This window comes from Phoxinus phoxinus (genome assembly GCF_949152265.1).
Source record: "Phoxinus phoxinus genome assembly, chromosome: 11".
Taxonomy (NCBI): domain Eukaryota; kingdom Metazoa; phylum Chordata; class Actinopteri; order Cypriniformes; family Leuciscidae; genus Phoxinus; species Phoxinus phoxinus.
This window is the reverse complement of record NC_136886.1, coordinates 11850626-11873372: the sequence shown is the minus strand read 5'-3', so window position 1 is coordinate 11873372 and position 22747 is coordinate 11850626. Positions and strand designations below refer to the sequence as shown.

At 37.5% G+C, this 22747-nt stretch overlaps 1 protein-coding gene across 2 annotated transcripts in view; it reads left to right on the top strand.

Annotated features, from left to right (window-relative positions):
• Positions 1–22747, top strand: part of oca2 (oculocutaneous albinism II) — a 91387-nt gene that overhangs the window by 33559 nt on the left and 35081 nt on the right. For both annotated transcript variants that reach the window (XM_079628934.1, XM_079628935.1), the window contains 3 exons: positions 1012–1150; positions 14359–14491; positions 21162–21309. In XM_079628934.1, coding sequence (XP_079485060.1) covers positions 1012–1150; positions 14359–14491; positions 21162–21309 — 420 coding nt within the window. The remainder of the gene's footprint in view (positions 1–1011; positions 1151–14358; positions 14492–21161; positions 21310–22747) is intronic.

The window sequence follows — 22747 nt, the reverse complement described above, 5'->3', positions numbered from 1 at the left end:
CGAGTCTTTTATATGTTTTATATCCTGATGTACAGCGTTATTTACTTAGTGTCATGTAGGACACCCTTTTCCTTCAGAGGATGTGATATGAATCAATTAGGCACTGTGTAAAATGGTTTCATGTCCCATCTCTGCTGGAAAAAAAAGACCAACAAACCAAAAAAATTTTGGTGCAAGGATACATTTTTGTATTTTTCATCCCTCTGCAAATTTCATCTGTCAAATTCTTATCATCTTATGTGGACCATAAAAATCCCTAGTCTGGTAGAATAAAATAAATCTATATTTCATCCAGCCAATAAAATGTTATGCGCTGCCTCAGCGTTTTCATGACATTGCTTGTGAGAAATTACTCCTTTTTTTTTTGATTATGCATCACCAATTGCATCTTCAAACACCTTCAGGGCTTTAGGGTTTAGAAACACAGGACACACGCACACTCGTTAAAAAAAAACGAATTTGAGAAATTACAGAGTTCAGCTTTTTGTTAACAGGCAATTTGCTTGTGCGAGTATTTTTTTCATGCCAATTTAGCAGGGAAACTGATTTGCTTAACTTAAGATTTGCTTTGAAATTCAGTGTTAATAACTAAACCTTGAATTTTGTGCATCTCAGCTCAAGCTTTTGATGATGATGAATCAGGTCCTTCTCTCTCCATACGTTATGGTACAATTACAAATATGGAAGAAGTAAAACCTATGAGCCTGTATTCTTTTGGTCACAATGCTACTGTAGGACATTGTGATGTTTGCCATGGTGTTGCTATGCGATTGCTTAGTTGATCTGTGTGTGTTTTTTTAGTCTGTTGCTATGGTGTTCTGGGTGGTTGCTACAGACCCAAATCAATCGATCCCATCACCAAGTCTCTATTATATTCAATAAGTCTGTGGGATTGTTTTGCATGTTTCATGGCACAAATTGTGAAAGTATGATAGATAAAAAAAAATATTGCATTGACATTCCAGGATCATCAGTGCTAATCAGGTTTTGTGATGCCTTTTTGTATATTAGGTTATGTGAGGTGCTTAATCTGGACCCTAGGCATGTCCTGATTGCCGAGGTAATCTTCACCAACATCGGAGGAGCTGCCACTGCTGTTGGAGATCCCCCGAATGTCATCATCGTATCCAACCAGGATCTGCGTAAAAAAGTATGTAATTATTTCTCACCGTTCCCGTTTGATGCTGGGTCATTCACGGGTGAAAGAATATTGTGTTGCTGTCGTGTGCCTGTTGAGAGTGTCTCTGGTAACTTTTTGGGCAAATTATACATGACTGAACAAATAAACAAAACACACATGCACATTTGTGACCAAGCATTTTTCTGGCATAGAATGATAGCCTCGTGCCAAAACACCCTGTCACTATCAACTCAAGTCTAAAACACCATGGCATCCTGTCTTAGTACACCTCTACAATTAATTATGTAGGAATACTTCTTGCCAGCTTCAGTCACACTCTGCCAAATTTTCTCTCTCTCTTTCTCAGCAGAGTTGAAATCTTTTTTGCTTTAGTAAAAGCCAAACCGCAAATCTGTCATTGTGTACAAACTCTAAGACCAACGATTTCCGACTGGGAGTATGCAAGATGTTTGGCTGAAATAGAATTGTTACTCATAGGCTACGTTCACCATGTCAATTTTTGTTAGGCTACTTAAAGCCATTGAAGTACAATGAAGCAATGCCTAGGTGAAGGATGCGTGTGATTACAAAAATTTGGTCTGCAACATCGACGTGTACTTTCCTAACTTAATCACAGGACAGTAGCACAAAGACTTTCTTTCCTCGTTACTCTTTCCTCAGAGTCTATGATCAAACTCTTTCCATCAAACCCTCACTCACAGGAAAACACAATTTAAAGTTCCATCCTGCCAATTGGACAAGGTCACGGGCAGGCTGAATAATCTCAAGGTTTATGATGTGACCCCAAAGCAGAGAGTCTTGTGTGGGTCTGTGTTCATTGAGCCTTGTGTAATATTGGTTTGATTGAAAAGGTGAGGGGACATTTTGTGATTTATTATTCACTTCAATGGAAGAGACGGAAAAGTGTGACCCAGGTTTGTGGTTGTGATTGAAATTTTCATGTTCACATTTAGACAGAGATCAATGCATGACCTCATTGGTGATATGACTAAATACACAGTATGTCTCGGAGTTTATTCTGTCTGTTTGTTTGACTTTACTTGAGTGTCTGCCAGTTTGTGTTTTTGTAGTTGGGTGTGTTATTTGATTGCTCTTATTTAGGATTATGGATTTGAATGCAGTTTAAATGACTAACCCTTTGAGTGCATTTTATAATGCATAAATTGTCTGCTTCTACAGATAGTTTTCCCTTTTAGATCATCCACTGCATTGACGGAGGGACAGTTTGTGAGAATGTTTCTGAGCAAGATAGATCTCATAAGTATGTTTACCTGAATAATAACAAATCAAATTTAATAGCAAAGACTTTGAAGCTAGCTCTATTATCCCGTGAGATTTATTGTTGTCACCATAGCGCATGCACGAAAGCACATTAAATATGTTCAATGGATCTGTGCTCTTGCAATGCTTCGGCCTTACATTTGCATAAAGTATACTCCTGGCCTAAATCATGCAGCTTGTTGAAGTGCGCTATTGTTTTTCTAATCAGACCTGGTGATTTACAATAAAACAGACAAAGAAATTCCCATAGATTTGCATTGAAATTGCACTGAGAAAAGATCAAGGGAATAGAACATCATAGAGACTTGACATTGCCTGTAAGCAACTACCCAAAACACCCTAGAAACCATCTTCATTCACAGTAACCTCTTAGAACAAAAAAGTTTAAAAGCCATGTGTGCTAGTGTATGTGAATATGTTAGTGTCTATGCTCAATGGGCCTCATTTATCAATCTAACGTAAAAACGAATGCAGAAATCATCTTACGACAGGGTTCACGTATGATTCATAAAACATACGTATGCTGCCAATCCCATTGTACGAATGATGGTACGTTGATAAATGTGGTGGCTGAAAACAATCATCATTTAAATATCACGCTCCTAAAAATTCATGGTTTAGAAGCCTTGATCCTATAGGATTCTGGACATGGAGAAACGTATACCGGCCAAGAAGAGGAAGTATCTCATGAAAGAGAAATTGATCTTACTCCAAAAACACCTGTTAACCTTGTAGTTATTGTTCATTAAAAACCAGTAAATAAAACAAAACATTTACAAACATTATAACCACTATAGGCTATTTTAGTTTCCCTCACTTCCCAATTTATCTGTATTCTGAACAGAAAAAGAATGAAAAATAAGTTGCTATAAAACAATTTATTAAACTATATAATAAAACACAAATTAGGCTCAAGTGGCATTCATTATAAACAACATACAATCGTCAAGCCAAAACAAATTAATTGAAAGCGAAACTGAAACGACATTGAGCTCACCTCTCTCATTCATCAAGAATCCAAATGTTTCCATGTTTGCCATGTAACATTTGGTTGCTAAACTATTATTAATTAAGTAAACAAGTTTTATGTGAAAACGACCGCACTCCCAGTTTTCTGTCTCGCGTTCGATTTGTAAATGAGGCCCAAAGTGTGTGTTAGTAAGTAAGTGTTAGTGTCCAGCTAAAGCCCAGAATGAGACACAGAGGACAAGATAGAGCTCTTTCATCTCCAGCGCCAGATGCTGATTAAAGATGCTCTCTTTGGAGCCACTCTACCCTGCAGCTCTTTCTGTCACACACTACCAAGACACAAAACCGTGTGTGTGTGTGTGTGTGTGTATCAGTGCAAAAGAGAAAGCGAGCGGAAAGAGGGTGGCTATAAAAGTATAGGAGATCCATCTTTTTCTGACAGTCTATTTAAAAGGCTACACGCCAAAAGAACAACTATATGCCTAAAAAACCTCAGTCTATTTGGAGCCATACATTTTTATGCCATATAAACATCTTGTCAGCGAAATTGATTTCCAACCCCATCACAATTTTTGACAGAGATGGATGAATTAGTGTGTGAAGCGCATACAATTACCTATTTTAATTGAGTGCTTCTTCACGTTTTAAGTGTGTTTCAAAGAGAATCTCAAGGGTGGCTTGAAGGGTCAAGCAAAGGTAAAGAGAGGACTTTTCTAATATGTAATATTGCCCTGCTTCCATGACAGCTGTGAATAATGGGTTTTCGCCTGGTCTGAACACTGTTTAGGCTTGAGCGCCCCAAAAGAAGTCAAAGCAAAAGATTACAAATTATTTGGGGAGCTCATTTTCACCTAAACCAAATGAACGCTCGTGGACGGTTGCATTCGTAGTATTGCATTCCAATTTCCATTAGGATCAGGATAGGATGGTACTGTCTTTCTTGATAAGTTATAGACAGTCCAATCTAGCACCTAGTCATCACGACTGAGGGGGGATGTCATGCTTACAGTATTTGGCAATGAATCATTCACTCAATTGCTTTGTTTAAAAAACACTGATTAATTCTGGATATATCCTGTCTAAAAAAACACTGATTCATTCTGGATATATCCTGTCTATTTCAATATTATGTTTTAGAGTATTCACGGCAACATTTTACAATAAGGTTCAAATCGTTAATTAGGGTATCATGAACTAACAATAGGCAAAATTCCATCCAAGGAAAAAAGTTGGGAAGTTTTCGGGAAACCGGGAAATGCCCATCAGCGCAAATATTATTGCAAGTGGTCAAAAAATCTTTTTCCTTTTAACTTTAGATCATAAATTCTGTTGATACGAAATATTGTCGAGAAAAATTTGTTAGAAGACACCTTTTGGAAAGGAGACTTCTCTTAAACTTATATTGACCATATTTGCTTGAACAAAATTAAATGAAAAACAGTTAGTATTTAATCCCTGTTTTTTTGGCCACATCAAACTGCAACTGGCTTGACATTTCGTTGTCGTTTTCTGATATTTCCTAATTGAATCATAATAAATTATTATGATAATGTATAGTAAGCAGTAAGCTGACCATTTTCACTTGTCTCATTACTCTCTCCATTCCAGTTGAGGAAATATGGGATTCGGGAAATATTTAATATGGGATAAAAAAATATATAATTTGTGATATACACAAAATGTATCGAAATTTTATCGGTAAAGGTTGATAAAAAAGCCTCCTTGAGACAGCAAATTTAACACACTTAAAAAATATTTTCACTTGGTCGATAACAGAACAGTGTCAAAAGTGGATGGAAGCTATATATAACAGTTGTATAGAGCATATATTAATCTAGGTAATGTTCACTGTTCATTCATGTTTGTTTATTAACTAATATTAGCTAATGAAGGTCAGATGTTAAATTTGTATTAGTATATGCAGAAATTAACATTAACCTATAGGCTAACAAATGCTGTAAAAGTATTGTTCATTCATTGTTAGGCCATTACGCAATACATTGAACTAAAATTAACAAACTGAACCTTATTGTAAAGTGTTAACGGACTCTTAGTAAGACAGGTCATTATATCCATTAAAACCCATCAATGAGGGCGTCTTTAAATATTTCATGAGAAGTTCAATATTTGCCATCACAGTTTTAAATTTAGTTATTCCTCACACTCTTTCATCGGCGACAGAAGGGTGCCTGGTTTAAATTGTTGTTTCATCAGCTAGCTTTCAGAGCTGAAATCGCTGTGGGGTTCGAGTTAATTTGTGGCTCAGTAGAAACATTGTCCTTGCCTGTCAAACTGGCTGTTGCACTGGATGATGCTGCGGTAATCATGCTCAAGTTACATTTTCCACATCAAGGTCATTTTCTGCTGGGCTGCAATTGACAGTGGGAAGTTTCTAAAAAACCCAATAGCCATAAACTTACATTTCTGACAGGCCTAAATCTCTGGAGGGCAGAACCCATCAAATGCACTGAAGCCCCATGCTCTAAATTTCCTATACTTTATAAACATCATTTTGGGTTTCTGTCATGACGTTCGGTGATGAATTTGCTCTGAGGAGGGCTGTGACGATACACGTGTGTAGTGCCGGACAGATTCATCCATTCTGTTCCGTAGGGAGAGATTGCATCTGCTGTAATTATTGACATGGATGCAGTGGTTTGTGTTATCTCTGTGTTACATGGGCCAGATTTGTTTATATTTGAGAGGGCTTCTGTTTGTGTTGACAACATGCAGATGATGAATGGAGATACCACACACACACACACACACACACACACACACACACACACTTCAATACATGCCGTTTGCTTATCTGTTGATTGCTTTGGTACCTATTTAGCTGGGTCTTACATGTCAATCAAAAAACACTTTTATGGCATCACTAAGAGAGATTCCCTGCATTATGAAACACTTTTCTGGGTTTCACATGTGTCTGTGTGTCTGTGAGGACACGAGTTCCTGATGCAATCGAGGTAGGAGTCGATGAAACTCTCTGTGGAATGTCTGTATGATCCAAAACTATATTTAAGCTCGTGCAAACAGGTGCTTTTAGTGTATGTGGGTGAGCTGGTGTAATGTAGTTTATTGATCCTATGTTTAAGATTAAAAGTTCTTTAACCCTCAGGGGTCTGAGGTGTTTTCTGGGTCCTGGAGGTGTTCTGACATGCTCTAACATTTGTGCTTATTTCTGTTACTTGTGACATTTTCATGACTAAAGTATTATTACACTGCATTCAGCACAAACTCTGCTACAATAATATGTCAGCAGCATGTATGTAAAAGTTTGTAGTTTCGAGATAATAACATTTATGCGTGGCTTATGAAAATGACCAAAAAAAAAGTCACTGAAATAATGTCATGAAACACTAACTAATTATTTCGTCGCAAGGCTTTTGAAAATTGTATCACGTAGCCTAGAATATTTGCTCCAAAACTATGTGAAAATCATCCTGAATACTCATTCAGATAAGACAATATATTGATTTAAAATTTGTATGACATGTTTTGTGTAAGAAAGCTTTATGCGAGGAGGCGTTAACCACCATGAATATTGAGTGTTTCACACCTGAGAGAGACAAAGAGCCTCCCATAATGGCCCTATTAGGAGCTCTCAGGCACTATCATTACATTACCTTGCACAAAGAATGAGGAGATTTAAAAAAGAATGGCTTTTTGATTGTTTGAATTTATTTACAACACAACATCATCCAAAGATACACAACAAATGGCAAAAAGCACATTATTTAACACACTGAACTAAAGACAGAGACTTAACCAGTCACACACCTTTCCTTTCCTGAAACATAGTGCATACCTGTCATTTCCAAGGTGTTTGATTTTTCACTTTACCTCCTCATGCTCATGTTGAAGTCAGCAGGACGGGTAGCTACCTAAAAAATATATATATATATAAAAAAGCTGTGAGCATGCTGATATCAAGAAGAAACCAGGGCTGCATGATTGTGGGAATACATTTTAGATTTCTGGTGAAAATTCCTTTTTAAAATTTACAAAATACACACACACACACACACACACATATATATATATACATATATATATATTTGTTGTGCCTTGTAGGCATATACCTGCACTGCAAAAAATGATTTTCTTACTTAGTATTTTTGTTTTGTTTCCAGTCCAAATATCTAAAAATTATTAAATCAAGAAGCATTTACTAGAGAAGTAAAATGACATAAGAAATTCTATTTTGTTTTAAGATAAAAATAAAGTAATTTAAGTAATTTTTGCTTAAAACGAGCAAAATTATCTGCCAATGGGGTAAGCAAAAAAATCTGAATTCGAATAGAAAACAAGAAAAAAAATCTTAATTCAAATGGAAACCAAGAATTTTTTGCTTACCCCATTGGCAGATAATTTTGCTCGTTTTAAGCAAAAATTACTTAAATTACTTTATTTTTATCTTAAAACAAAATAGAATTTCTTATGTCATTTTACTTCTCTAGTAAACACTTCTTGGTTTAAGAATTTTTAGATATTTGGACTGGAAACAAAACAAAAATACTAACTAAGAAAGTATTTTTTGCAGCAGGGCTGAATCAAATAATAAGAACAGTATAGCAGGCATAGTTAAAAAGGAACACTTCAGTAACACTACACTAGAGAAAAACATATTGATTATCATATGTTACTTCAAATGTTTACATCGATATGACGTTATGAAATGAGATTGGAGTAAAATCATGGTTTGCTTTTCAAACGCACGTCGCGCGACTGCGTTTTCAAACTCTCACAGCGCGTGCAGGGGACATTCACTGAAGCATCGTGCAACAGTTCAATGGCAATATGAAGTTTATGCAACAATAACACTAACTAATATAATTCAGGATTATTTCTTACCTTAAAATCGTTCTTGTCTTCAAATCGCGATCTTCTTCTTCAGATGTAAACCCAATAATCTCACAGCATGTCTTCCAAACTCGACGACTGCAGAGGACTGATAAAGTTTGCCGCTTTGTTGTTGAGGTAATGGGGGCGTTCGCGCGACACATGGACGATTTGCATCTCTATATGTTTTGCGCGTGTGGGTGTGGTCACATTAAAACTAATGAGGAAGGGTTAGAGAAACTGAATATCTTGTTGGTTTTATACAAATTACTTAAACAGAGAATATTTGTTTTCGTTTTGAATCAGATAATTTAAAACTACACACTTAAATGATTATAAATATATAGAGCTCACAAATGTGTGACAAGTATTCGCTGAGTTTTTTAAATGTTTAGAGACGTGCTCAAGAAAAAAAAGTTCACGAGACGGAGAGGCAGAAAGCACACCCTGTTTAATTTTTTTATTTTACAAAAGCACAACGTTTTGTTTTGATTGTAAGTGGACACATACAAAAGTAGACATCTCACAGATTCTTTTTTCATTTTTATTAAGTCTGTATGACCACAAATGACGGAGTATTTTAAGTTTATTCAGCTGCTATGTGAAAAAAAACGCGCAAATCACGCCGGCGTGATTGCCGACCCCAGGGGGTTAAAGTAATTTTTTTTATTGAATGTTCCTTTTACTGTACCTGACACTTAGTATCTTGAGGTATAACATCATTTTATTTTATGCTTTTGTTTTGTTCTTCCCCGTTTTTAGCACCAACCATTATTATTAAAAAATTTGAATAGCTTTGAACATGCTGAGTATACTGTTGTTCTCTGCAGTATATTATGTAAATGAATGAGGGTGTGCAATTGTGTGGCTCATGTCTGTATGCTTGTGTATAGACGTGGATTTTATTTGAGTCTAGTGAAGCCATCACGTTCTCCAGGAGTCACTTAATCCGTATATTAAGCTCCAATCAGCCTCAGGATCTTTAGAGCCTCAGTAATCTGAATCGAAGCTCTGCCATACAAATAGATGGATGACATGGTGCCATATAGCTTAATAAAAAGCACAGTGCTAGAAATGTGCTTTACTAATCAACCTCAAAAGATCACCTTGACTTGACTTGACAAACACCTTGACTTACAAAGACATATAGGGCCCTATCTTGCACCCAGCGCAATTGACTTTGTACATCGACGCATGTATCATTCCTATTGTGCACCCGCGCACAGTAGACTTTTCCCTCCACAGACGCACGTCGGTAAATTAGGGAATGAACTTGCGCTTGCGGGGGTGGTTCAGTGAAAAGAGGGTGGTTCAGTGAAAAGAGGAGGCGTGTTCCGGCGCAAACGTTCCCTGGTGCTATTTTGCAGTTTTAGAAAACAATTCCGCCACTGACCAGGAAAAACCTAGTCTAAAGACAGTGGCGCCTTGCAAGTTTGTCATATGGTATTTTAAGGGCGCATGCTTGGTCATTATGTAGCGTGTGAACAACGCACATACACTTTGATTCTCTAATCTAAACAGACGCAGCAGTTTTCATTTTTGCAAATCATACATTATTACAAGGAAAAATATTAACACACGAGGGAAATAATTGTTGTGTCCGTGAAAAAAATAGGCATACATCTAGATTACACATTTACCCAAATTATTATACGCCTTTTTAACCAAAGCTAATTTGGGTGGGTTTCTCCCATCCCCTCACAATGTCACTTCTCTGTATTTTACGGCCCTGGTGAGAGCACCGGTCTCCTCGGCTGTGAACCGCTCCTGGTGTGCGCCTGAAAAATCCGCCGTTATAATAGCAATCCGCCATGGAACAAGCACGCCTGCTCTTAAAGGGAATGTGAGAGGACGCTCTGATTGGTTTATTTCACGTTAAACCCAAACCACACCTATGAATAATGAAGCTACTTCAGACCAACCCATTTTAGATTTACGTCGGGCGCAAGAGTCATTTATCCCGCCGGTATAATAGCAACAGCGCCAGGGATCCGCCCACAAAGTTACTTGCGTTTCGCATTTGTATACTTGCGTTTCAGATCGTTAAAATAGGGCCCATAATGTTTTAAGACCAGTATATAAGACCAGTAATATCTGGAAAAGAGATGTCATGCAACATATATACTGTACACTACCTTGGTAGTCGGTAAGATTTTTTAAATGTTTTTTAAAGAAGGCTCTAAAGCTGACCAATGCTGCATATATTTGATCTGAAATAGAGTAAAAACAGTAATACTTGGTTGTGCTGCTTAAATATTTTGTGGAAAATTTAATACTTACCCACTCAAGATTCTTTGAAGAATAGAAAGATCAAAAGAACCACATATATTTGTAACATATACTGTCACTTTTGATCAATTTAATGCTTCCATAGTGAATAACATTAATTTTAGAAAAAAATAATAATACAGTATATGATCATCAGTTTAAAGCAAATGATCAATGAAAGCATGATTTGACTGACCAAATTTAGGCTATGTGTACATTAATCCAGATACATTTGAAAACGGCGTTTTCGTTTAAAAACGCTCTCCGTCCACACTCGCGTTTTTTTCCCGACGTTCTATCGGTACAATATGCGTCACATGACTAAACTTACGTCATCATTTTAAATACCTCCGTTTTGACAGTCCACACTACAACGCGAAAACGCCGTATTCAAATTTATCCGCTTAGGATAGAAAATGGAAAGCGATTGGGAAATTGTGGCGTGACTTTTAAAGTATTTTAAAGGCCAGGAAATCACAACTTTTAAATCCCCTACATTTCCAAGGCAGCAGTCAGTCATGACGGAACATCTTGTACTTGTGGCCTCTTTGTTTATTTGTTAGTTTTTTCTGTTTGTTTGGGCTCTGCGAGTCGAAAAGCCCCCTACCCATCGGTCTCGACAGGATCACTACAGCAGGGATGTTGCCATTTGGTCAGTCAAGCATCCATCTGTGGAGCTCTCTGTGGATCAGACATTTGTGGCTGGGCATAAGGAGCGTTTCAGGGTCGTTGAGGAGACATCTTGTACACCCTGCTGTCTCTCTCTCTCTGGCATCTACTGGGCTGTCAGTCACACTCTCAGAAATCTCAGCTGTCAATCAGCACTTCTCCAGGCCCCAGGCAGACAGGCTTTTGCGGACTCTAGTCTGAAGGTGGCCCCTGACTGCTCACTAATCAGCTAGCGCCAACAGTGAAGGTCTTTTTGCATAGTTATTTCTCATTCCCTCTTCTCTCCCACTTCCATTGCTTTTTGAAGTTATTTTCTTGGCTGAAAAAAGTGGGACAGTGACGGCAGATATGGAGTGAGGGGAGGTCTCATTTACACATGTCTAAGTCATTATCACAACATGCCTGTCGGACACAAAGAAATATCCACAAACACTGCCTATTGTCTGCAACTGAATTACTGACAAAGTAATGAGGACTTATGCATCTACTCTGTATGATAGGGCATTCATTTACATTTACATTCAGCTCAACAGCACAGGAAGTCCACGAGGAATAAAGCAGAGGACCTTTAATGAAATGTTATCGACAGATCCCCACAAGCCCAGATAGCCTGAGCGAATCTGAGGATACCTCTTATTTTGAGTAGTTTCAGACATTGGAGTAAAGCTCTTGGCCTTTAGATGTATTGAAAGAAGAATGAACTATTGCTGAAATAGTTTTTAATTTATGATGGAATATGTTCAGTTATAAAAAAATTAAAAAATACAAATAAATATATATATATAATATATATATATACCGGTACATGTGTGTATATCACTCAATAAGTTGAATTTAAGGACCGGATCAGATTGATTCTTGAACAGTTGAAGGACCGGATCAGGTTAATTCAATATTGAACAAATAGTTTAGACTTTTTCTAAGCGTATTAACAGTTTAATTGAAAAAATCCCATTCAAAATAATGATTTTTTTCATGAATCAGATATCGCTTTCTCGGCATGCGGGTGAGTAAATAATAACTTTTGAAGAAAAAAAAAATTTAATGTGTTTTTTCCATAGTCTTGCAGTGATCCTCTAAGTTGCCCCCCCCCCACACACACACACACTCTCTCTGTCTCTCTCACACACACACACACACACACACACACACACACACACACACACACACACACACACACACACACACACACACACACACACAAGCTTTCATTTCTATCCTTGTGAGGACATTCCATAGGCGTAATGGTTTTTATACTGTACAAACTGTATATTCTATCCCCTTACACTGCCCCTATCCCTAAACCTACCCATCACAGGAGACATTCTGCATTTTTACATTTTCAAAAATATATAATTTAGTATGTTTATTAACCCATTCCCCTCATGGGGACCGCTGGCTGGTCCCCACAATGGAGGTGATCTCAGGTTTTACTATCCTTGTGGGGATACACACACACACACACACACACACACACACTCTCTCTTTCTTGATCTCCTGTAGAGGTCACTGTATACCAGTCTCATGTCTTTTTGTCTCCATTCACATTTGTCTGGCATCTGAGATTAGACTTGTTGTTTGTTTGCTCGGATCTTAATTTTGAAGATCGGTTTTGTTATAAGGGTGAAGGATGTAGTACCTTGAGCTGCTTCAGGACGTTATACACCTTTAGCCTTTTTTTTTTGTCCTGCAAAGCTTAAGCAATGTGGGGAGCCGCACTACAACAGGAATGCAATTATCTTGAATCTTGCCAGTTCTTTTACAGAATAGTGACTGGGTCTAGTTGTCACACTTTTTACTCATTTATCATTTCTCATGGTTCATTTATGTAGTGGCACATAAAATATAAGGTACTGGTGACAATAAAACGTTATTGTCATTGTTATTACACAGTTATACAGAAACATATTTAACAAATGTTGCCCTTTTTAGATAGCCTGCTATAGTCTTCTCACTCAGCAAAATGTAAACAGGAAATCAATTAAACAACACAACAATTTGAATACCAAATAAATAAAAAATCATATTAAATTGCAATATATTATGTATGATATTATCATCATTGCTAGATGAAACTAGAATTTAAACTGGATTTGGGGAATGGCATCCTTTCAATAATGGTTTTACACACACACACACACACACACACACACACACACACACACACACACACACACACACACACACACACACACACACACACACAAAGATGAATTCTGAATTTTCAGCATCGTTACTCCAGTCTTCAGTCACATGATCCTTCAGAAATCTTTCTAATATGCTGATTGGGTTTGTCCATATTTGACAACCCAGCATATATATTATCATGAAACAGCAAAAGTGGCATACAAAATACAAATCATTGTTCTGACTTACAAATAAGTACCGGTAATTCATAAATTATATAGAATTGCAATATATAAAACATGATATGATGATATATTACTACATCCTTTTTAATCATTTGTGACTTTGTGTGAGAATATCCCTGTTACTGTCCCTCTGTGACTCTCTCTCTCTCTCTCTCCCCCTCCCCCCCCCCCTCTCTCTCTCTCTCTCTCTCTCCCCCCCTCTCTCTCTCTCTCTCTCTCTCTCTCTCTCTAAAATATCCTTGTACTGCTTGTATACAAATATGTCATTGCGTAAACAACCATAAATACCTCACTACAATGGGTTATACACCAACCGTATATTGGGAGATAAGTCGTAGGATTAGATTTCAGGCCACACAGATCCATTTAACACATCTCTATCAGTGGTGGCATTTTAAAATGTGATGCCATCTGGTTATGATGAGAGATGGGGTGGGTGCACAGGCAAGGAAAAATAATCTGAAGCTAGATGTTTAGCAGAGAGGGCTGTATGCTCTTGATATGAATGATAATTAATAAATAGTCAAGTGCATTTTAAGTGGATTTATGCCTCATGCAGGTGCTCATTTAAATCTTATATAAGTGTTTAAATGCATCAAGATGCAAGCATTAAATGGGGAATATGATTCTGTTGATGAAATGTAATCAAGGCCTCCATCCACATTATATGGAGAGCCAGTAAAGTGGATGTGATCTCTACTTAGTGCTTTAGAATATATTTCATGAAATGCCGCAGCAAATTAACTGCACAAGTTCACTGTAGTCGCATTTTAAAAGGGTGAAAATTAACCCACCTTCTTGTTCCTCTAGGGGATTGACTTTGCGTCCTTTACGGGTTACATGTTCCTGGGAATCTGTCTGGTGCTGCTGACCTCATTTCCTTTTCTGAGAATGCTGTACTGGAATAAGAAACTTTACAACAAGGAATCCAGCGAAATCGTGGGTGAGTATTAATTTATTATGCTCTGTTCCTGCGCATCAGGTTTCCCAAAATCACTTGGATCTATCCTCAAGTGTACTGCGGAGAAACTCGTATTTCCTTCCTTTATGATTCAAGCGCTTTTGTTCTGACATGTGCAATGAAAAATTTATTCATAATCCCATTGACCTAGATCTTAAAGAATGAGCAATCATTTCTAAAAACCATAGAGTGGTTGAGGGAACACTTGATCTTCCTTGTTGACAGCAGTTCTTCGTTTATGAGAATGTGAACGAGTCTCATACACCGTTTATACACTATTTACACCAAATCTCATATCCTATCCAAGCTCCTTACATTTGGCCTTTGAGCCCCTGTGACTGGGATAGGCACAGTATACCCTTTCATGGATGATTATAACCTCAGCAATACATAATTTTTCATCCCCCCTCCTCCCGCACTTCCCACGATCACATTGATGCGTTTAGTCTCTCTGTACCCTTCAGGCTGTTTTCCCTGATATTTCCATTATTCTTATCGGATGAGCCTGTGCTGAAAGCCTTAACGCGTCTGTATTAAATACATAAATCCTGCCGTAGATGACCTCCCTCAAGACCTAGACTTATGCAATACTCTCAGACAGGACTTATTTATTTGTTTTTTGAGGGGTCAAGGTTCGCCTGGTTAGCATGGCCCATTTACTCCCTGCTGGTAGATGTTGTAATTACATCATCTGGGCCCATGAAGCATTTTTTCCATTGACAGGCATTCAAAACTCATTTTGTATAAAAAAAAAAAGACTTTCAAGTAACATTTATTTATTGTTCTTTTCCCCCTTCACATCACAGCTGAGCATAGTCTATAATGAAGGGCTTGGAAATGTGGGTTCTTGTGGTGTGATTGGTCACATTTAGAGTTCAGGTGATTTGCTCAAAAATGTCTGCCCAGAACTGCTCATGAGCAAAGATAGCACATTTTATAGCAACTGATTAAAATGTTTCCAATAAATCATTTTCTTATATTATTATCTGCAAAAATGCATGCTAACAAAGTGAATGTTAGAGCATGGTTAGGGTTGTACTGTAATGTCAGATTGTATGTTGTACTTGTATTTTGACATCTACCATTGTGTAACACTTGCTTGAATGGGTCATGTGTCAAGGAATTGTGTATTTATGACTTTCTGTTGGAACAGGACACATTTAGCCCTAGTGTGAAGGTGCTAACACAGCTAGAAAGGCTGATAAAGCCATCATAGACACTGATAGGTCAATACCACTCTCACCTAGGGAGTCATTGCTTCATCACCACCTCCACTGAGAGCCCAGACATGCTCTGTTCTTCCCCTCTTCTTTCGCAAAAAGGATTTCTATATTTTCTCATCATTTTTTTTCCATTCTGTAAAATATGATTGATGAATTTGAAGGATTTCAGCTAGACTAGTTTAAATGTACTTTTAATTATTATTTTACTTTCTTTTCTTTTCTTATTATGTTTTTAGGCAGTTTGCATGATAAATTGTTTAAAATGTGAGATATAGCACTGTTACTATACACTGACATAGCTATCCATAAAATTCTATAAGCTAGTAGGTTTTGTCTTAAAATGCATTATTGTCCTTTCACTTCATCGATTAAATTAAAATACTCTGATGTACTTCTGATCTCAGTCAAGACCATTATTAATAGCCTGCTACATACTCTTTTCCCTTCATCCACTCTTCTTCTCTTCACAGTCTACTCAAGCATCAATGAGCAATTAATCTACAATAGTACTCTCATTTAACCTGCCTTGAAATTCCTGATGTGATTTTAAAATCATGTAACCTCTAGTTTATGTTGTGAAATCAAACGTGCCTCCATACAGTCTCTTCCTCTTTCAGTGGTCCCCAGGTTGGGATGTATTAATTCCAAGGATCAAAACACATTAGTAAAATTAGCTATTTTCATTTTTCTTTGTCTACAAATAAGCGTTTTGGTGGCCATGGTACATTTATAAAAATATCCACTTTTAAAAGAACTCCCTTTTGGGGTGAACTATTCATTTAATTAAGATAATCACACTTATATATGCATATAATATGCATTTTATATAATATACATATATATATTATATTTTATATAATATACATATATATGCATTTTATTAGCTTTTTCTGGATAATTTTTTACTTAAATGATTTTTGGTTATAGAAAATAATCCGTCGAGTCGTCCTCCAGTTGTCAAGCTCTCTCTACAGATGGCCATTAGCCTCTTGAGCAGCTGCTCCCTCTGCTCCACAGAGACCAACTCCTCACATCGCCCATACACCTCCACACCTGAGCTCTCTTTCACACACACCTGAAGTATGACAATAGCTCCTTTAAAATAAACCACTCATTTCAGCCATTCACAGTCTGAATACAGGCTCTGAGGTTCCCAGAGAGGCTTTCACCATACCCATAAGTCATAATCTGAGGAAAGCACAAAGCCTTTTCTAGAGTCACACAGTGGTTGATCATCCAATTTAAAGCAGAACTTTGAGTCATCCTTTGATTCTGTGAAATAGCATGATGGTGGACGGCTGCATGCTGATCAGCCCAGTGTCACAGCAGTTTCATGTCCTTATAACCTCCAAGTTTGGGCTAGATGAGAAAGTAGTACAAAACCCCACATACAGTATATTTACTTGCATTTTTATACAAACTGAAACGTACAATATTCCAGTATTGACTGCATGCACTAAAACATAAATAATTTACGAATGAGCAAGTTTTAGGTGTACAAATGTGCACAAATCGTTATTTATATATATTAATATTGTGGCATTAATATGTTGATTCTATTGTATTCAGTTGTCATATTGTCATGGATTTTCCCTAAACCTAACTACTTATCTGGGTCTCTAATCGACGCCCCCTAACTAACGTCTTCCGTCGACGCATAGTCTCTACTCCAGCAAGTCTACAATTGACTACAACTGAGTTCCCTATTTCTAACTTATTTCCTAGCTATACTTGCTTGCGAACTAACTTACTTGCTTCCCTAAACTGACCTGCTGCACAGCAGTAAATTACAGAAAGACTCTCACACAAATGTCCTTTAAATGCTTTAATTCAACGGCCGGGAGTTCTCGAGCAATACTCAGAAAATCTTCCAAGCAGTCCGGAGGATCTCAGACAAATTCCATTGAGAATCCCACAGTACACAAGAATAGTTTTACAGTAGTAGTATAAAGGTATGGCATGAATGTCATGCTGCATTACATATTTCCCCCACTATTTGATTGGTTCTTCATATGCAAACCCTTCTGTTACTGGTCCTGTAGACTTTTTTTTGTTAACGATTACTTCATTGTAAATCACAAGATTCCCATATTTATTATTTACACACACACACACACACACACACACACACACACACACACACACACACACACACACACACACACACACACACACACACACACACACACACACACACACACACACACACACACACACACACACACACAGCCTAAGTACAAAACGTAATACATGGTGTTTCAAAGTGTTGGTATGTTAAATAAGATAGTTTAAAAGATAGTTTACTATCTTATCTATTAAAATCCACCACATTTCCCCTCTCTGGTCGTCATCATACACGACCACAATTACATTTTTAATTCTTCTAATTAATTATTCATTCATTTTGCTAGTTTTAAATTCAAGCAGGCGATTGTTTTACTTGATCTATTAAAGGAACTGGACAGATTTTTAAGATCAGTTTTTATTTTTGACATTTATCTTTTTTTTATTTAACAAGGCAATTATCTTATTTTAATGGCTTAATATTTAATTTCTCTAATTCACAACAGTCATTTTTAAAGAGTGTTGACATGATAATTTCCAGCATTTCTCTATTTTGGTCTTGTCAGCCAGCCAGGCTTTAGAATTTATTAAACGTGTTATTACATTTTTATTATTAAATAAGTTTTTAGTTGAAAGAATCACTCTCCCCATACTGCACCCAAGACAGTCTCAACAAATACTTTTGGGAACAATTGATTTTTTTTTTTTTTTTATGAAATTTTTTATTGAATTTGATTGATTTGATTTAAGAGTATAACTACATCAACTTATCAGTAAGATGAGAGAATTTTAATTTGGAAACAGTGAATTATATTTGTTCATGCTTACAGAACACCTACACAAGAACTGTTATTTTGAAAACAACCAGCAGGTTGCACGAATTGATGCGTCACACCAGGTGCCTTAATTCAATTTATGTATGTTTTGTGCCTGTTATTTCAGAGATAAATACAAGATGACAGACAAGCAAAAAAAAAAGAAAAAAAGAGAGAGATTTTTTCTCAGAAGGCAGGAAGGCACGCTTTATATGTTCTCCTACACCATTGGCCTTTGCCTACTGTGAGGATTGTCTTCCCTTTGAGACAACATCAGCATGGGACTAGCACCAGCCAGAATGCAAATCTCCCCCTTCTTCCTGTGATTATTGGGTTATTGGGTGGCTAACACAATGAGAGAGTGTTGGTCGGTGTGGAGTTGATGCAAAGTTTTAGAACTCTGCTCTGTAAGGAACAGAACTTAAATTATCGGCTGGTCGGTTCCCCGTGAGTTCTGCGTCTGGAACGAAAGACCTCCACTAGGCCTGATGGTGACCACTCAATGCCAGTCCAATTTCTAATTCTGTATAGCCTCAAGTCCCCACAGAGCCTCACTTTCGAAAAAATCAAACCTGCTGTGCGGCTGATATAGTTTTCCAGGCCCTCGGCATGATGCATTACTGTGTCAATTAGCTTCTGGAAAGCTTTCCTAGCAGCCTCACCATCACATGGTGAGAAGTCATGCTGAAAGACTAGTACAAATCCTTGCCTATTGTATAGCTTTGTTTTTCCTTCTCCCTTATCTTCTCTTTCCTTTCCTTCTCCATTCTTTTTGTAACTGCCTAGTCTGTGCTTCATCCTCTTCCTCTTCCGTATCCAATAATAGTCCAATGCATTAACCCCATCAATTCCAAAGCAAAGGACGCAACAGCAAATCACAACTATTCACAGTTTGACTGTGGCGCTACTGTATAAATACTCAGTACATATAAAATGATTTGTAATAAACAAAGCAAGTGACATATTTTTTTAAAAACATTGTTACTCACACTTTTGTGTTGCGACATTGCTGTCGGATCCGATATAGTCGGCACTGCATCATCTTTTATTTTCAGTCTCAAAAAGTATGCGCTGAACTGTGTTTTGTTTAAAAATGTATTGGCAGTAACATAAAGCGAAGAAAAGAACAGTTTCTTACTGCCTTAATCTGGAACTTCAGTTCTAAAGTTCATCCACGCTTTTTTAATGTTAGGATCACAAGGAAGGCAATGCAATGACTGTGTTTTCCCACAAACTGGCATTGCAAAACGTTTTGCAATCCTGAAAGGGATCTCAATTGTTTCATTGTTGGAGTTGTCCTGTGTTTGCATTAGAGGATGGAGACCCGACCCGACCCGAGCCTGGTTCGGACAGATATTTAGAAATGGTGTTCGGATTCGGGTTGGGCTCTGTCACATCAGCACGATAAGGCATTGAACATTTTAAATAAAAAAAAAGCATATTATGTAGGTAGCCAATGGGCCTGTTTCATTTGATACAAAGGTTTGTTTTTGTGATTAAAATAAATGTAAAATTTTACCATAACATCCGCCTTCCTGCGTGCGGAAATTTGTTTATGTAGCTGTGACAACGAAACACGTGCATAATGTGTGCGCGCCTGTGTTAACGTGCGCTTGTTGCCCCGTGTGCGCTGATGCGCTCATCTGTTGTACATTTCCGAATGCCTTCCTACAGTTGCTTAATAAAAGCGGGCTTTCCACACAAACAAACGTACATGTGTCATTAGAATGAGAAAATTTGATTTTAACTGTGTCGGGCTCGGACAAAATATCTTGATGCCTGTCGGGCTCGGGTCGGATTCGGTTACTGCTCTGTCGAATGCGGGCTGGGCTCAGACAGAAAAATACATTCTAGTTTGCATCTCTCTTAATTACTACTAAATGACATGTGTGAATAGGTGAGCGGGGCTAAAGAGGCACGGATGTAGAAGTAGACATTGATTTTCTTCTGCAGTCTTTCATTACACTTTTACGTCATACTGTTATAAAATCTAAAACGAGTAATTTTATGTACAATTACATTTTATAGTACAATGACCTCTTGTATTTCAAAAGATTTCATCTCTCAATTTATGACCCCTTTAAGTAAGCTTAAACTATTGTTTTTTTCTTCTTCACATTTTAAACGTCACATTTTTATTGTTTTCTAATACGGTCACAGTATTTTAAAAAAATTCTGAGATTGGCCTGTCTGCATTTAACTGTATCCGGGTAAATTAAGTTATGAAATTAATTGTCATAGGTAGTGACTGCAGACATTGCAAAGATGGTCCAATTGCAAAGCTTTGGGCTAAAAACAATCTGAATAAATGAGCTAACAAATGTGCTACAATTATCCCTCCCTTTACTTTACTTTTTTCGGGATTGGCTTTGTTTGACCATAAATCCATATCATTAATAGTTCTTGTTATCTGTTTCTTCCTACAGTCTATGGTTTCTTCCCAGTTTTTTTTTGTTTTTTTGGAATAGATTTGAAATTCTTATCTTAATTCGTATTTGTCTGTTCTACTGCTGAACCCTTTATCTTATCATGATTTGTGTCGCCCTGCAGAACTGAAGCATGAGATTCTGGTGTGGAGGCAGACAGCCCATCGCATTAACCCTGCCAGCCGAGAGGAGACTGCCGTCAAGTGTCTTCTCATGCAGAAGGTGCTCAATCTGGAAAGCCTTCTGCGCAAGCAGCTCAAGACCTTCCAGAGGTGCTACACTCATGCTCAGTCCATTATTTTCTTTGTCTGTCTGGTTAAAATGGAAGCAGTCTGTCTACACCAATGCACAAGGGGTGTTTAAAGGGGACATAACTTTATGAATTTCTGCCAATCTCATGTTAATCTGGAGTACCTATAGAGTAGTATTGCATCCTTTATAGAGTCTTTAGTTTTATCAGATTTATAAAAGACAGATATGCTGTACCGAGTCTCTCCGAAAACAGCCGAGCTCCTGGAGGCGTTCCGTGCAGCGCTGCCGGCGGCTTCCGTAACCTGAACTTGCACGTTGATGGGCGTGCTCTTGCTCTCGCTCTGGTTGATGTGTGCGCACGCTCTTCCGGGAGGAGGGGCCATACTCAAAAAAACTTTCCAAACCTTATACAAACCCTGAAGGAGTGTATTTGGCGCAGAAATACTCATACATCCAACTCGTTTTTTCAAACTTTGGCCATGTTTAGCATGAGAATCCAACTCTTTAACAGTATAAATAAGTCAGAATGCATGAAATAGCATTAGACATCCCCTTTAAAATCATGGATGTATGTTGAATATCATTTTTTTTTTTTTTTTTCCTTGTTTCATTGGCTGATTTTTTTTCACTTTTTTCACTTGTGTTGTCTAAATCTAATGAGGATAATGGTGGAAACAAATTGAACAAAACAAATTAAGCTACACTTATATTCAAGATCAGGGCTTGACATTAAAACCCGCCAAGTGTGGGTGGATTTCAGCAATGGTGTGTAACGCAGTCATTCCTACTAGCCACCTTGACGGGTTATATACAGTATAATATATACATTTTTGTGATGTCAAAAATATAGATTTTTCGATACATGCTGAAATATCTGAAACGCTTCCAATGCAAATTTTTTTGCAGAATAGACAAATTATACTCTCATCTCTCTGACATTGAGTTGACACACAAACCCGCCTCCCCTCACTCACTCGTTTCATTTGCTCTTGATGAATATTGTTGGTGTTACAGGGCTTAAATTTCGGCGTGGGATTGTGCATAATTTTACTCATTCCTGCAGATTTTGTGCTCACACCCAATGTGTGCGCACATAAAGGCGCCTCTCAGTACTAAAGAGTTATTTTTCACTGCTTATTGTGCTTAAACAGTCAAAAACACACAAAAAATGTCATAATGCCGGTCTTGGCGAGTATTCACGTAAACACAGTCAGGTATGTTTTAAGTGAACACAAACAGATGAGAAAGAACGCATGTGCAACAGTATAATGGATCCGTGTGTCAGGTCTTAAAGACAGCAGCCTAATATACCTGCTGCCAAATTATGGGATAATATACAAAATATATGTGGTAGTTTTCCCCCATGGTATCGATGACTAAATTGTGGTCAGTGAAAATGCTGAGTGGCTAGTAACTTTGGAAAACCACTAGCCACAGTGGCTGGTGAGCAAAATAGTT